Consider the following 15,265-nt stretch of genomic DNA (forward strand, 5'->3'; position numbering starts at 1 on the left):
CATGTAGCAGAACACTGCTTGGAGAGAGTACATGTAGTTTGCCAAGATGGAAGTAATCTTCTAGAGACATAAAATGACTCTCAATTATAGTGCAAGTATAATTTCTCAACACAAAATCCCATAAATTACTGATTGGATTTTGCATAATGTGAATCAGACAACCGAAAAATTGGTGTGAGCACCATGGCCAACGTTTGTTTGTGAATTATTCGTAAAAATTGGCTTATCCCTTTGGCCTAAGTTTGGTGTCTAAACCAAGACCGTCTAAGACCGACAGCCAGCTATAATCGGACATGTTAAGCCAGCCGGCTAAGACTGATAGCCAGCTATAATCGGACCAGTTAAGCCAGCTGGCTAAGACTGATAGCCAGCTATAATCGGACTAGTTACCCAGCCGGCTAAGACTGATAGCCAGCGTTAACCGGACCAGTTAAGCCAGCCGGCTAAGACTGATAGCCAGCTATAATCAGACCAGTTAAGCCAGCTGGCTAAGACTGATAGCCAGCTATAATAGGACCAGTTAAGCCAGCTGGCTAAGACTGATAGCCAGCTATAATCGGACTAGTTACCCAGCCGGCTAAGACTGATAGCCAGCGTTAACCGGACCAGTTAAGCCAGCCGGCTAAGACTGATAGCCAGCTATAATCGGACCAGTTAAGCCAGCTGGCTAAGACTGATAGCCAGCTATAATCGGACCAGTTAAGCCAGCTGGCTAAGACTGATAGCCAGCTATAATCGGACTAGTTACCCAGCCGGCTAAGACTGATAGCCAGCGTTAATCGGACCAGTTAAGCCAGCCGGCTAAGACTGATAGCCAGCTATAATCGGACCAGTTAAGCCAGCTGGCTAAGACTGATAGCCAGCTATAATCGGACTAGTTACCCAGCCGGCTAAGACTGATAGCCAGCGTTAACCGGACCAGTTAAGCCAGCCGGCTAAGACTGATAGCCAGCTATAATCAGACCAGTTAAGCCAGCTGGCTAAGACTGATAGCCAGCTATAATCGGACTAGTTACCCAGCCGGCTAAGACTGATAGCCAGCGTTAATCGGACCAGTTAAGCCAGCCGGCTAAGACTGATAGCCAGCTATAATCAGACCAGTTAAGCCAGCTGGCTAAGACTGATAGCCAGCTATAATCGGACTAGTTACCCAGCCGGCTAAGACTGATAGCCAGCGTTAATCGGACCAGTTAAGCCAGCCGGCTAAGACTGATAGCCAGCTATAATCGGACCAGTTAAGCCAGCTGGCTAAGACTGATAGCCAGCTATAATCGGACTAGTTACCCAGCCGGCTAAGACTGATAGCCAGCGTTAACCGGACCAGTTAAGCCAGCCGGCTAAGACTGATAGCCAGCTATAACAGACCAGTTAAGCCAGCTGGCTAAGACTGATAGCCAGCTATAATCGGACTAGTTACCCAGCCGGCTAAGACTGATAGCCAGCGTTAATCGGACCAGTTAAGCCAGCCGGCTAAGACTGATAGCCAGCTATAATCGGACCAGTTAAGCCAGCTGGCTAAGACTGATAGCCAGCTATAATCGGACCAGTTAAGCCAGCCGGCGAAGACTGATAGCCAGCTATAATAGGACCAGTTAAGCCAGCCGGCTAAGACTGATAGCCAGCTATAATAGGACCAGTTAATCCAGCCGGGTAAGACTGATAGCCAGCTATAATAGGACCAGTTAAGCCAGCCGGGTAAGACTGATAGCCAGCTATAATAGGACCAGTTAAGCCAGCCGGCTAAGACTGATAGCCAGCTATAATCGGACCAGTTAAGCCAGCCGGCGAAGACTGATAGCCAGCTATAATAGGACCAGTTAAGCCAGCCGGCTAAGACTGATAGCCAGCTATAATAGGACCAGTTAAGCCAGCCGGGTAAGACTGATAGCCAGCTATAATAGGACCAGTTAAGCCAGCCGGGTAAGACTGATAGCCAGCTATAATAGGACCAGTTAAGCCAGCCGGCTAAGACTGATAGCCAGCTATAATCGGACTAGTTACCCAGCCGGCTAAGACTGATAGCCAGCGTTAATCGGACCAGTTAAGCCAGCCGGCTAAGACTGATAGCCAGCTATAATTGGACCAGTTAAGCCAGCCGGCGAAGACTGATAGCCAGCTATAATAGGACCAGTTAAGCCAGCCGGCTAAGACTGATAGCCAGCTATAATAGGACCAGTTAAGCCAGCTGGCTAAGACTGATAGCCAGCTATAATCAGACCAGTTAAGCCAGCCGGCTAAGACTGATAGCCAGCTATAATCGGACCAGTTAAGCCAGCCGGGTAAGACTGATAGCCAGCTATAATAGGACCAGTTAAGCCAGCCGGGTAAGACTGATAGCCAGCTATAATAGGACCAGTTAAGCCAGCCGGGTAAGACTGATAGCCAGCTATAATAGGACCAGTTAAGCCAGCCGGCTAAGACTGATAGCCAGCTATAATCGGACCAGTTAAGCCAGCCGGCTAAGACTGATAGCCAGCTATAATCGGACCAGTTAAGCCAGCCGGCGAAGACTGATAGCCAGCTATAATAGGACCAGTTAAGCCAGCCGGCTAAGACTGATAGCCAGCTATAATAGGACCAGTTAAGCCAGCCGGGTAAGACTGATAGCCAGCTATAATAGGACCAGTTAAGCCAGCCGGGTAAGACTGATAGCCAGCTATAATAGGACCAGTTAAGCCAGCCGGCTAAGACTGATAGCCAGCTATAATCGGACCAGTTAAGCCAGCCGGCGAAGACTGATAGCCAGCTATAATAGGACCAGTTAAGCCAGCCGGGTAAGACTGATAGCCAGCTATAATAGGACCAGTTAAGCCAGCCGGGTAAGACTGATAGCCAGCTATAATAAGACCAGTTAAGCCAGCCGGCTAAGACTGATAGCCAGCTATAATAGGACCAGTTAAGCCAGCCGGGTAAGACTGATAGCCAGCTATAATCGGACCAGTTAAGCCAGCCGGCGAAGACTGATAGCCAGCTATAATAGGACCAGTTAAGCCAGCCGGCTAAGACTGATAGCCAGCTATAATAGGACCAGTTAAGCCAGCCGGGTAAGACTGATAGCCAGCTATAATAGGACCAGTTAAGCCAGCCGGGTAAGACTGATAGCCAGCTATAATAGGACCAGTTAAGCCAGCCGGCTAAGACTGATAGCCAGCTATAATCGGACCAGTTAAGCCAGCCGGCGAAGACTGATAGCCAGCTATAATAGGACCAGTTAAGCCAGCCGGGTAAGACTGATAGCCAGCTATAATAGGACCAGTTAAGCCAGCCGGGTAAGACTGATAGCCAGCTATAATAAGACCAGTTAAGCCAGCCGGCTAAGACTGATAGCCAGCTATAATAGGACCAGTTAAGCCAGCCGGGTAAGACTGATAGCCAGCTATAATCGGACCAGTTAAGCCAGCCGGCGAAGACTGATAGCCAGCTATAATAGGACCAGTTAAGCCAGCCGGCTAAGACTGATAGCCAGCTATAATAGGACCAGTTAAGCCAGCCGGGTAAGACTGATAGCCAGCTATAATAAGACCAGTTAAGCCAGCCGGCTAAGACTGATAGCCAGCTATAATAGGACCAGTTAAGCCAGCCGGGTAAGACTGATAGCCAGCTATAATCGGACCAGTTAAGCCAGCCGGCGAAGACTGATAGCCAGCTATAATAGGACCAGTTAAGCCAGCCGGCTAAGACTGATAGCCAGCTATAATAGGACCAGTTAAGCCAGCCGGGTAAGACTGATAGCCAGCTATAATAGGACCAGTTAAGCCAGCCGGCTAAGACTGATAGCCAGCTATAATAGGACCAGTTAAGCCAGCCGGGTAAGACTGATAGCCAGCTATAATAGGACCAGTTAAGCCAGCCGGGTAAGACTGATAGCCAGCTATAATCAGACCAGTTAAGCCAGCCGGCTAAGACTGTGGTATTGCAATCCACCCCGGATCTCCCTCTCCCACAGACTAATAAACTCAAATCACGATTCTTGTCTCTATGAAATGCTTAGCATTTCAGATGGCACACAAAAAAAAACTTACTAAAAATCTCTGAAGTGGTTAAACCACACAGTTCCTTCTCAAAGCTGGTCACAACTGGCGCTTTGGTGGGCACCGTCCAATCATACTGGCCAAAGTACAACCCTCTATCATTGATCTGAATACAGGAAGTATTAGGTTGGATGGGACACAGAAACTCGCTAGGGTCTTCAGCTGAGGTATTGATGAGACGAGTGCGACACTCGTTTGGATGAAGGAAGAAGCACTCGGAGGTTGTGTTGTGAGGGAGACATTGAGAGATGTTGAATTGGTAGCAAGATGTAGGATCCCAGTTCTGCTCTACTGAGGCATCATACAAGATGCAATCTGATGAGATACAACAAACAACAGTTATTTCATAGAGACTTAGATGTCATTTAGTCCATTCTCAATCACTGATGGGTGCACACCAGTAAATAGGCCTAAACCCATCCGCCGAGCTCATGAATAAAAGTTATACCCTCAAAATATTATATACATGTATTAGAGAGTTCCGAGAGCCATAAATTTGGGGAATTAAAGAGATATGGCAATGAACCCGGACTTGGGGCTTCCAATTCTGAGCATTTCGGATGAAGTTGACCTCGAAAGTGGTGCTATTTTGCCATGTTGTGGAGGGATTGTTTTTCAAGGAGGCTAGTTTTCGGCTTTGAGAAAAATAGGGGTCTCTGCTTTGGGTGAAAAATTTCTTGAAATGTCAATGGTCAACCCACCAAAAACATTAAAAGAAAATGAAAGATGACATGTTGATCACCATTTTTCTGTGCAACTTAAATACCTGTGAGAGTTCTGAGTATTTTTAAAAGAATTTTGAAGTATGGGCATTTAGCACTGGCATATATGGGAAGTTTAATAAGTCATAATTATCAGTTGATACTTTTTTTTTACCAGCACTGGGAAAGGTCTATCAGAGCTTTGGGTATCAGAGCTTTTGGTAACCATTCGGTTGCCTTTTTCAATGTGACGCTATTGTCCAGTCTCTTTTTGATTACGAGGCAGTAAGCTAGATCACCTCGTAAAACCGGCGCAAACTAGTGAGCCTGGTCACGGTTCATTGACGGCTTATGGTAGCGGAGGCACACTTCTTATCATGGAAGACATGGATGGCAATCCGCCACCATAAGCCGCAATCGAAAAGAGAATGGACAATAGCGACTCATTGAAAAAAGGCAACCGGATGGTTACCAAAAGCTCTGATACCCAAAGCTCTGATAGACCTTTCCCAGTGCTGGTAAAAAAAAAGTATCAACTGATAATTATGACTTATTCCTAGCAAAGGAATCTTCATGCTATTAAAACAACAATAACAGTTATTTCAAATCAGTAGACTAAGACGTAATTCAGACAAATCTCAATCATCGCTTAGCTTTACCACAGTGGGCACCATAGCCCTCAGTGAAAGCATCCGCACGAAATGAAAGGCTTGTACGCACCTTGATAGGTTGTCTGATAACATTGTTTACCAGGTGTCCACCAGCAATCCGGTAAGCTCCATGGTTTGGTTAAGTTGATCCACAAAGGCTCAGAAATATCCACAGTTAGTTGAATCTAGAACATGTAACATTATACAATGGCACGCCAGAATAAATGAAAACCATGAAAAGTCTTGATTGGTTGTTAAGTTCTAACAAAAGATTTTAACCCATTGACATGTACTATACAAGTATTACATTGTGGTTATTCACAAAAGAATCACTTAAACCATAGGGTACTCCGGGGGTTTCGGGCGCAAAGTTTTTCTGCTGTATAGAAGTAAAGGAGATTGTAAATAGTGAATATGCAGAGCAAATGATCAACCTGCTACACAAACCTTGCTTTCGTTTTCCAGCCAAGTGACATCAATGGGAGCAATCTCTGTTCCATTTATGATCCCAAATGTGTGACTGGCAAGCGTGATGTTGACAGAGTCTTTGTGAAAAGTCAGGAATGGAAAGTCAACCTGGAAAAATTAACAAAGCACTTTTCATGTGTGTGTGTTATTGGTGATAAATAAACGCATGCGATGAGGTGTTGCGACAAAATGAGACCGAACAAAGAGGCTTTAACTCAAAAATAAACCTCATCTCCCATCACACGCCACCACAAGTGCTGTAGTCTTTAATTAAGAAGTTAGCACTCAATTGGAAGAAGAAGAAGAACTGGGCACAGGCCGTAGTGGAGGGGGTTAGGGTTTTCATCTTCATTTGTAACCTTTGATATGTCTACTACACATAATATCTTAAAGAAATAATATAAAACAATTATGGAATAAAAGTGTTTTAGGGGGAAAAAAGGGGCATCTGTCTTTTTCACAAACACAAAACTTGAAATTTTAAAGGTCTTTTCTCAGTGAAGGGCAAAACCTAATTTGGTCTTTTCTCAGTGTTTTACTTTTTGGACGTGTCAGTAAAAGTGAACTTTAGACAGCCCTATTTTGTCAATGGAATGTCCTGATGACCCACTGCAACAAGGTGCTACAGACTTGTACACCTGGTGCACTCTGCACATGAAGACTATACAAGGAGCCTTACCTGAAAGGTAACATTGATTGCAGTGTGTTCTGGTTGCACTCTGTGATAAAGAAGCCAATTATAGGTCAGTATACTCCCTCCATCGATTTGATGAGGAGTAGACTTACCACTCACCCAGAAATCAAGCTGTTTGACAAATGACAACGCATGTCGAGAAATAATTTAGCACAAACTATAATTTGAATAGCAGTCAACAAGGAAACTTCATTATAGATAGCGCCAAATAAAGTACCGGTACCTCAATGCAGCACACTAATAAAGCATGGCAATACTGATGTTGCTGAGACTAATTAGCCTTCACACTGATCTGGCACAAACTGTCAAAAAATCTATCCACTTCCTCTCCCATAGCATACATGTATGTACAGGCTGGTCACCAACTGCCAGAACCCCCATGGATTAAATCACATCTGTTGCAGGTGTTTGATAGATGGGTCATTCCAGTGCATAACAGTAACATAGCATGGGTAACAGTGCATTTTACATCGATCCATATATTTGGTGATATTATTAAAAGTATCAATGCATTCTAAACAATTGCTCAACATAAATATGTCTCTTAGGGTGTTTCAATACTTGTGAAAATTTGAAATCATTTGAAAGTATTCTGACAAAAATATGAGCACAAATGTATTAATTTGAACGTAACATTGACACCGTGTTAATGTTACATCCAAATATTCTTTTTTTGCCATTTTTTACACATATGTAAAATATTACCCAAACTGACATTGCGTTATACAACTGGACACCTACATGTAAGCACCAAGAAAAGCTTTTGTTTTGGTATAGTCAGGGTTCAAATATAGTAGAAACAATTATACCTCACACAACCAAGCTATCATTTCTGCTCCATTTGATACATGACTACCATAACAAAAGCTTTTCATATTGTGTTGCATGTAAAGTTAGAAGTATGCAAAGTGAATTTGGGTAATGTTTGGCAGAAATTTAAAAAAAAAGTACAAATGTCATATTTGGACGTAACACTGACATGGTGTCAATGTTACGTCCTAATTGACATTTTTTGCTCATATTTTTGGCAAATACAATTAAATGATTTCAAACTTTCTACAGTAGTGAAATACCCAACAACAAACATTATGTAGAGCAACTGCACTAGCAAGGCATTCATGTTTTTCTTAATATTGTCATATGTCACACATTGTTCCCCAACCCGGTGGAATGATACAGATACATTTAGGGTGGCCTTGAATACTGCTACAACTTGCATAGCAGCCATCTAAGAGGGCAATGTCTTTGTTTGGCTGGAATGCATGAGTGAACCTTATGTACGTTCATTGTTACTGAGCTAAACCCATCATTGACGGGCATTCACCAGCGCTGACCCACCATCAATGTCCGTCAAGGCATGGTACCCTCATATCACAGCCCGTCAATTGTACCCATAATGAGCCCAATTTACAGAATGGTGAAAACCTGTCAACTAATAGATTTGGACAGACAGGGAATCTCTCTCCAATTTGCCACTGAGAGAGGGAGGGCTACATGTAATAGTGCATTTCGGAGGGTGGAAGGGAGGGGGGGGGTGGGGACTTGGAAGCACACTGTCTCTAAAAACTGTCTCTATTTAATCTACAAACGCATTTATGAAAGAAATGGACAGCCAACTAGTGGATGAAGAATTCCAACAAGCAATTTTCCATATTGTAGACAGGTTGAGAACTCACCAAAGGAACTGGAAAATTTTCTCCGTCTGTGACTGTGTCCTCATCTTCAACTGACATCAAGTGTCTAGAAGTATGCCAGATATGATCATCCTTCTCAACAATCCCACCTGTTCAGAATGAGATACACAAATACATTAATGTCTGAATCACACCACATCATTTAAACATCAATGTCTGAAGGCTGCTTGACTCAACAGAATCAATCAAAACATGTGTGAGGTGTGTATAAACTCTCCAGAAAAACAATAGCAGACACTAATGAATACAACAGATTCAACCAGTGGCAAAGTACAAGGCTAAATAAAACTAAACAACCAATCCAATGCACAGTATCAATCCTACAGTGCATACATGCAAACAGTCCCTATTTAATAGGATAAGTTTTCAGACTGAAAAAAAAAGATCACAATGTTCTGAGTTCTGTGAAATATGGGAGGAACAGTTTTTGTCCATTTCATATTCACCATAGGGATGCACCCTGCAGCATTAAAATTCCCATAGACACCAGTGCTAAATGCCCATACTTCAAAAATTCTTTTAAAAATACTCAGAACTCTCACAGTTATTTAAGCTGCACAGAAAAATGGGGATCAACATGCCATCTTTCATTTTCTTTTTTTGGTGGGTTGACTATTGACTTTTTGAGAAACTTTTGCCCAAAGAAGACGACTTCTATTTTTCCCAAAGCGAAAAAGTAAGCATCTTGAAAAACAATCCCCTCCACAACATGGCAAAATAGTATCACTTTCAAGCAAAATTGCATAGCCCTGAACTGCTCAAAATTGGAAGAACTTTATAAAATTTTGAGGGTATAACTTTTATTCATGAGCTCGGCGGATGGGTTTAGGCCTATTTACTGGTGTGCACACACCCATAGATAATGAGGAAAAATACCATAAAAGTACCCAACCGCTAATGCCAGGAACCGGTTCCAGATTATGGGGTCGGGCACCCGTAACCAACTTTACAAATTACATAATATTTAATATTACTTCTCAGACTCAGACTATTAAAAAGACAAATTTTGCATGGCATTTGTTTGGAATTTTCAAAATGAACACAAGGCTACATATTAGAAAAACTATACACACTTCATGCTTTTCATTTGCTTTTGGGCATTTTAAAGTTGCCAATCCTTGTTCCACCATTCGATAGTGTCCCTATTTCAGGCTTTCAAATGCTGGCAGGTTCATGTACATACAGGTATACTAGGTATGTTAACGCACCAGAACCACCAACAGCAAAGAACTCTGCTTTCTCAAAAGTTTCAACAACAATAAACCAAATTGAAATGAAATCCACAAATTTTGCTAGATTAATTAGAATTACAGATCCTAGACAAGTTATTCCTGAGCTCTGTACCTAGCACAGTGTGAAGAAGTCCCGCACCAACAATGCCAAGTAGAAGACTGAGCGTGCCACCTGTCATTGTCACTGTCAATAGCATCAAATTGTCGTCATCTCTTGGTGACATTCACTGCAGTACATCATGATCAATGGTTACTGCAGTACTGGTACGCTTTACACACAGCTACTGAAAAGTAATCACAATTAAAATTTAAAGGAACTGTTGAACTTAGTCATGTTGGTCATGATGACTCCTTTTTTTTCTTCTTCCAATTTTGACTATGGTCTAGACTTGTGGACAAGTCGTTAGACACTGTTGTGTTTTGTCCGACGGGGCCCCAATAAGTATATCATATTTCCATCTGGCATACATATCCGACAGGTCTAACGACTTGACTAATATGAATTGGGACAGTTATTCATTTATGCGCTCAGCGAAATGCACATGCATTACATATAAGTTTACATAGAGAAGGCCAATGATAATCTGGCTGTATTGCTTTAAATACAGGGGTGTAGGGGGCTCTGGATAGAGATAGTACCTTTGCTGTCTGTCAGCTGCACTCTCTTGGTAGAGTGGACAGGCATCACTGGTTCTCATCCATCTCCTAAATCTCTCACGTGCTGGCTCCAAGTGCCACACCCCGGTATACCGCTTCAGCTGGCGGGCGAAACCACGTGAGAGGGTGGTATCTACACTGCACCACTGGGCGGATGAGCTACATCAGACAGCCAACGACCAGGGCGGAGGAGGTCAACGTCTGACCCAACGGCCACGTGTAAAGGAGTAAACCTTCCAAATCAGGAGTGGAGCCCCGAAGGCGGAATGGTGCCTTGCAAACACCGTTTCGGCAGCTCCTGCAGCCAAGCTGGTGCCAAACGTCATGCTCGCATTCCTTTGGAACCCATCAGCAAGGCCGAGAGGGGGATTCTGACGCATGGGCAACCCAGGATCTCCGTACTTCTCCAGACACAGTGTGGCTTCAGGGCAGCAAGATCCACGGTGGACATGATCTTCACCCTTCGACAACTGCAGGAGAAATGCCGTGAACAGAGGAGACCTTTGTATCTCGCTTTCGTCGACCTCACAAAGGCCTTCGACCTTGTTAGCAGAGATGGTCTCTTCAAGCTGCTTGCAAAGATTGGTTGCCCTCCAAAACTTCTCAGCATCGTGACATCATTTCACAACAACATGCAGGGTTCAGTCTGTTGTGATGGAGAAACTTCAGAGGCCTTCCCAATCCGCAGCGGAGTGAAGCAGGGCTGTGTTCTTGCACCGACCCTCTTCGGGATTTTCTTCTCTCTCCTGCTGTCGTTTGCATTTGGCTCATCCCCTGAAGGCGTCTACCTACACTCAAGAGCTGATGGCAAACTCTTCAACCTTGCCCGCCTAAGGTCCAAGACGAAAGTGACCAGTGTACTCCTGAGGGAAATGCTATTTGCAGATGATGCAGCTCTAGCATCACACACAGAGACAGGGCTCCAGCAGTTGGTGGACAGGCTCTCTTATGCATGCAAGGAGTTCGCCCTTACCATCAGCATTAAGAAGACCCATGTCATGGGCCAAGAAGTCGAAACCCCACCCTCCATCTCTATTGACAACAAGACCCTAGACTGTGTGGGCACCTTCACTTACCTCGGATCAACAGTCGCCAGCAACCTGTCACTTGACGCAGAACTGAGCACCCGTCTTGCCAGGGCCGCCACAGTGATGGCCAGGCTGGCAAAGAGAGTGTGGTCTAACAAGAACCTAACTGTGTGCACAAAACTCCAGGTCTACCAAGCATGCGTCATCAGCACTCTGCTATACAGCAGTGAGGCCTGGACCACCTACACCAGACAAGAAAAACGGCTGAACAGCTTCCACCTGCGCTGCCTACGCCGCATCCTTGGCATCAAATGGCAGGACAAAGTCCCCAACACGGAAGTCTTGGAACGTGCCCACTCCACCAGCATGTTCGCCATGTTGAGCCAGCGCCGCCTCAGATGGCTCGGTCACGTCCACAGGATGGACTCCGGTCGTCTTCCAAGGGCCATCCTGTATGGCGAGCTATCGTCAGGCTCCAGGCCAATTGGTCATCCGAACCTACGATTCAAGGACGACTGTAAACGCGACATGAGGCAGGCTGGCATAGACCCCAACAGCTGGGAGGAAGCCGCCCAGGATCGCAGTGCTTGGAGACAGACAGTTGCCGCAGGGATCCACCGCGCTGAGGAGAGGCGCACCTCCTTGCTGCAGGAGAAGAGGCAGAGGAGGAAATTGCGAGTAGCAGCCCCCACCCCTGAGTCAGTCCCCTCTCCTTTCGTCTGCGCTAATTGCGGCAGAGACTGTCATGCAAGAATTGGACTGCTCAGCCACAGCCGCCGCTGCAACAAAGACGACAATCCCCCGGGCGCAGTCCATCGTCAGTATTGACGGACGGATGCCTACTACTACTGCTTTAAAGTGATAGAAAATTAATCCCCCTTTTTCAGACATCTATTTTTCGTGTAATTTCCTGTTGGAATTTAGGTAAGCTAACGTGTGCATCTGAAAATTACACAAATATAGACGTCTGAAAAAGGGGGGATTAATTTTCTATCGCTTTAATTTAAAGAGGGTGAGTGTGCTTCTAAAGCATAAATAAACTACACACAAAGTCTAAACGTGAAAATAAAAACTTGACAAAGTTCTACATTTTCGGGTACATGTTCCAAGTGTGGCCTTTATTTATGAAGGTAGGCCCTACATGTAGTCCAGTAAATTGGCCACATTTATGGGGCTAAAAACTTTGTACACAACCGGTGAAGTGGCGTTAGGTTGCAACATTCTTTCCTTACTATTAGGCATTGCTATGTCATAGATAAAGGGCAGGGTTTTGAATTTTTGAGGGAAATTTGGAGGTACAGTAAAATGACGATGACAACGACAAAACGCAACACGAAAATAAAGATTGTGAATGTGATCACCGCGCGAAGTACCATGTGACATGTGTACCGTGAAGGCGTGATTATGACCACGCAAATCCCACAACACGGCACCAACTAGTCCCATTAATGTGAGGGTAATACTGGACTAGGCCTACCTCCGTATAGGTAGGCTTGGTCCAGTACTATTACCGCCACATTTATGGGACTATGCACCGACCGGCCCGGCATAAACACTGATATAAATGTTGTGCCCATTCTTGAAAATCACGCATTCTCGAGAATGGGCATGCACATTCTTGAGAATGTGCAACTGGATCCTTGCTCAATCTTGCAAAAAATAACTCTTCCAGATTGAGCGCACATTCTCGAGAATGCGCGACAAGATAACGGTCTTGTCGATGCCGAGCACCGGCTGCGCTTGGCAAGTCTAGCTGAATCCTCGTTCACTGATTCTCAATAATTATACTGTTGCAACGCAAGGCGCTGAAAAGTAGAGTGGATATGATAAGTAAAGGCGTATTAATATGGGGGGGGGGGACCGGGAAAATATAAGAGACATAATAATACTAGTGCAAAGAATTCTGATTTTTGGGATAATAAAAGCGGGGAGGGGGGACGTAAGAATGAAGAATGTGAAGAATGAGAATGAATACTGCGACATCCCATAGTGCTAATGCTATTTCCCATTTAAATTGCCACCAATTTATTGTTCACATCCCATCCCACCATAACATCGCAGAGCTGGATTCTATCTAGTCAAAAGAGCAATTTTGGCAGCTTCTGGACATCGTTTTTTTTTTCGTGGCACGCATATGATACATGCAGGGACTTGTAACTTGTCTAGCCTAACAAAGCACTTCCCAGACTAGTTCCCAGTCCTCCGTTATTACAAAACTTCCCATAGTGGGCAGAAAAAAGCAATAATAACAGGTTTAATTTGATTCAAATTATCGTAGTTATACGAGTACAGAAGCATAGCACATTTTCTTTCCTCTTTATATGAATTGTTTCCCTTTTAACCGCTATACAATTCATTTAACATAATTATGTCGTGCAATGTTTGTTAAGATTGGGCAAAATTCATAAATTGTGCACGTGATATTCCCACCCAATCTTAAGAATGAGCGCTCATTCTTAAGAACGCGTGCTCGTTCTTAAGAATGGGTGCTCATTCTTAAGAATGCGCGCCCATTCTCGAGAATGTGCATGCCCATTCTCGAGAATGCGTGATTTTCAAGAATGGGCACAACATAAATAAAACGGCGTAGGACATGATGTGGGGGGTGTTTGTAGGACTAGGAAAATCGTAATTTCTACCCCAAGAAATACAGTTCAAAAATTACCAAACATGCCAAAAAGGTGTCATTACATTGAGAGAAGTCTGCTTTCAGGCTTTAGGTTGACAATGTCATTTTTTAGAAATAAAGAAATTCTTGATTCTAATTTGATCGAAACAAAACAGGGGCCCTCCACACGATCACCCTACCCTACCGTCATGACCGTCTGACCGTATGTAAACGCTAGCCTGCGTTATTTTTATAGCCCTTTTTCCGACAGGGCAAACATGGCAAGCCAAACATGCCACAGCGAGCGCTCGCGTGTAGTGTGTCGAGCGCTCCTGCATTGTTTACTTCTTTTCGAAACAGACTCCGGATGAGGTTCAGTTGGAAACAACTTTAGTCCCTACTTCACTACTTGTTTGACGCACGTCGCCACGGACGAAGCAGATTGACGACCAGGACGACCGCGTTCAAAATTGACGCCTTCTTCTCGCCGCGTCTTCTCGCCGCAGCTGTAGCCTGCTGGCCCCTAGGATGACCGTAAGGTCATGGCAAAATTCTGCTAAATGCGCTTCAAAAATCTGTCAGATTTATCAAAAATCTGCCAAATTCCCCAGATTTCCTCGAAATTACAATTATTATTATTATTATCATTAATATTATTATTATGGTTTATTTATTTGAATTAAAAGCAGCCCACAGGCTGAAAACATTCACATTTACAACGGTTATTTTAGTTATACATCTTTAAATTGTAAATTATACGGGTACAAATCATAACGGGAGAAATTATTCATTATCATTAACAGACTTCTAAGACTTGCAGAGGCTATACTAATTATTGGCAGATTACTAAAGACTTGCTAAGCTAGACAAGAAATTGATAATTAAAATTGGAGTGAAACATTATTTAAAATTATCATTAAAATAGACGTGGATCACAGAGGCATATTACACTTATTATTTTAAAATTCTGGCCAGTGATGGGATTGTAGCTTTCTTGTACCGCTCAGTACGTGTTACATCTGGGTATGACAAGACCAGAAACGGTTGTGGACACAAAAACCCTTAAAATCACATGCAGATTTGCAGTACTGCCTTAATTAAGGTTCAAATGACATTATTAACAATTTATAGTCACATACATGACATAAAGAAGTAGTAAGGGAGGCGGGGGTGCTGGACTTTATCATAGGTCTGTGGGTAGTACAGAGCCATTAATGAGAAGTCAGGGTACCAGACTTTGTCATAGGTCTGTGGGTAGTACAGGGCCAATGGGAAATCCCCCGATCTCAAGAAAAAAAAATATAAAAAATAAATCTAACGGAGAGAGAGTGAGAGAGAAAAATCTGTCGTCGCTAAAATGAGGGGAGTCTAATTATTTATAAATCTAAAAGTCTAACCTAAAAAAAATGAAGAAAAAATATTATATTTCCTATAATAAATGGAGGGTAATATGTTTAGACCAACCATCAAAGGATATTCTAAATGGAACAAAGCCACGCTGC

At 43.7% G+C, this 15,265-nt stretch overlaps 2 protein-coding genes across 5 annotated transcripts in view; one reads left to right on the forward strand and one right to left on the reverse strand.

Annotated features, from left to right (window-relative positions):
• LOC119724119 overlaps positions 1-14,286 on the reverse strand; it is a 50,374-nt gene extending 36,088 nt beyond the window's left edge. The window contains exons 1-7 of one of the 4 annotated variants that reach the window (XM_038195056.1): positions 14,165-14,286; positions 9,583-9,754; positions 8,221-8,327; positions 6,530-6,655; positions 5,830-5,958; positions 5,453-5,567; positions 4,023-4,346 (exon numbers count right to left, since the gene is read on the reverse strand). In XM_038195056.1, coding sequence (XP_038050984.1) covers positions 4,023-4,346; positions 5,453-5,567; positions 5,830-5,958; positions 6,530-6,655; positions 8,221-8,327; positions 9,583-9,694 — 913 coding nt within the window. In that variant the 5' untranslated portion in view covers positions 9,695-9,754; positions 14,165-14,286. Of the gene's footprint in view, positions 1-4,022; positions 4,347-5,452; positions 5,568-5,829; positions 5,959-6,529; positions 6,656-8,220; positions 8,328-9,582; positions 9,755-10,109; positions 10,953-14,108 lie in introns of those variants that run through there. The other 3 variants (XM_038195045.1, XM_038195061.1, XM_038195049.1) reach the window with 3 other exon arrangements.
• On the forward strand, positions 10,394-11,983 carry LOC119731192. Its single transcript, XM_038204264.1, has one exon. It carries the CDS (start codon positions 10,394-10,396, stop codon positions 11,981-11,983), a length of 1,590 nt encoding a protein of 529 aa, XP_038060192.1.
• Positions 14,287-15,265: the final 979 nt, after the last annotated feature.

The sequence above is a fragment of the Patiria miniata genome, unplaced genomic scaffold (assembly GCF_015706575.1).
Source record: "Patiria miniata isolate m_02_andy unplaced genomic scaffold, ASM1570657v1 HiC_scaffold_1, whole genome shotgun sequence".
In the NCBI taxonomy this organism is placed as follows: domain Eukaryota; kingdom Metazoa; phylum Echinodermata; class Asteroidea; order Valvatida; family Asterinidae; genus Patiria; species Patiria miniata.

What these genes read in the sequence shown, in the direction of transcription:
- LOC119731192 (XM_038204264.1), top strand. Translation starts at nt 10,394, where the DNA reads ATGGTGCCTTGCAAACACCGTTTCGGCAGCTCCTGCAGCCAAGCTGGT.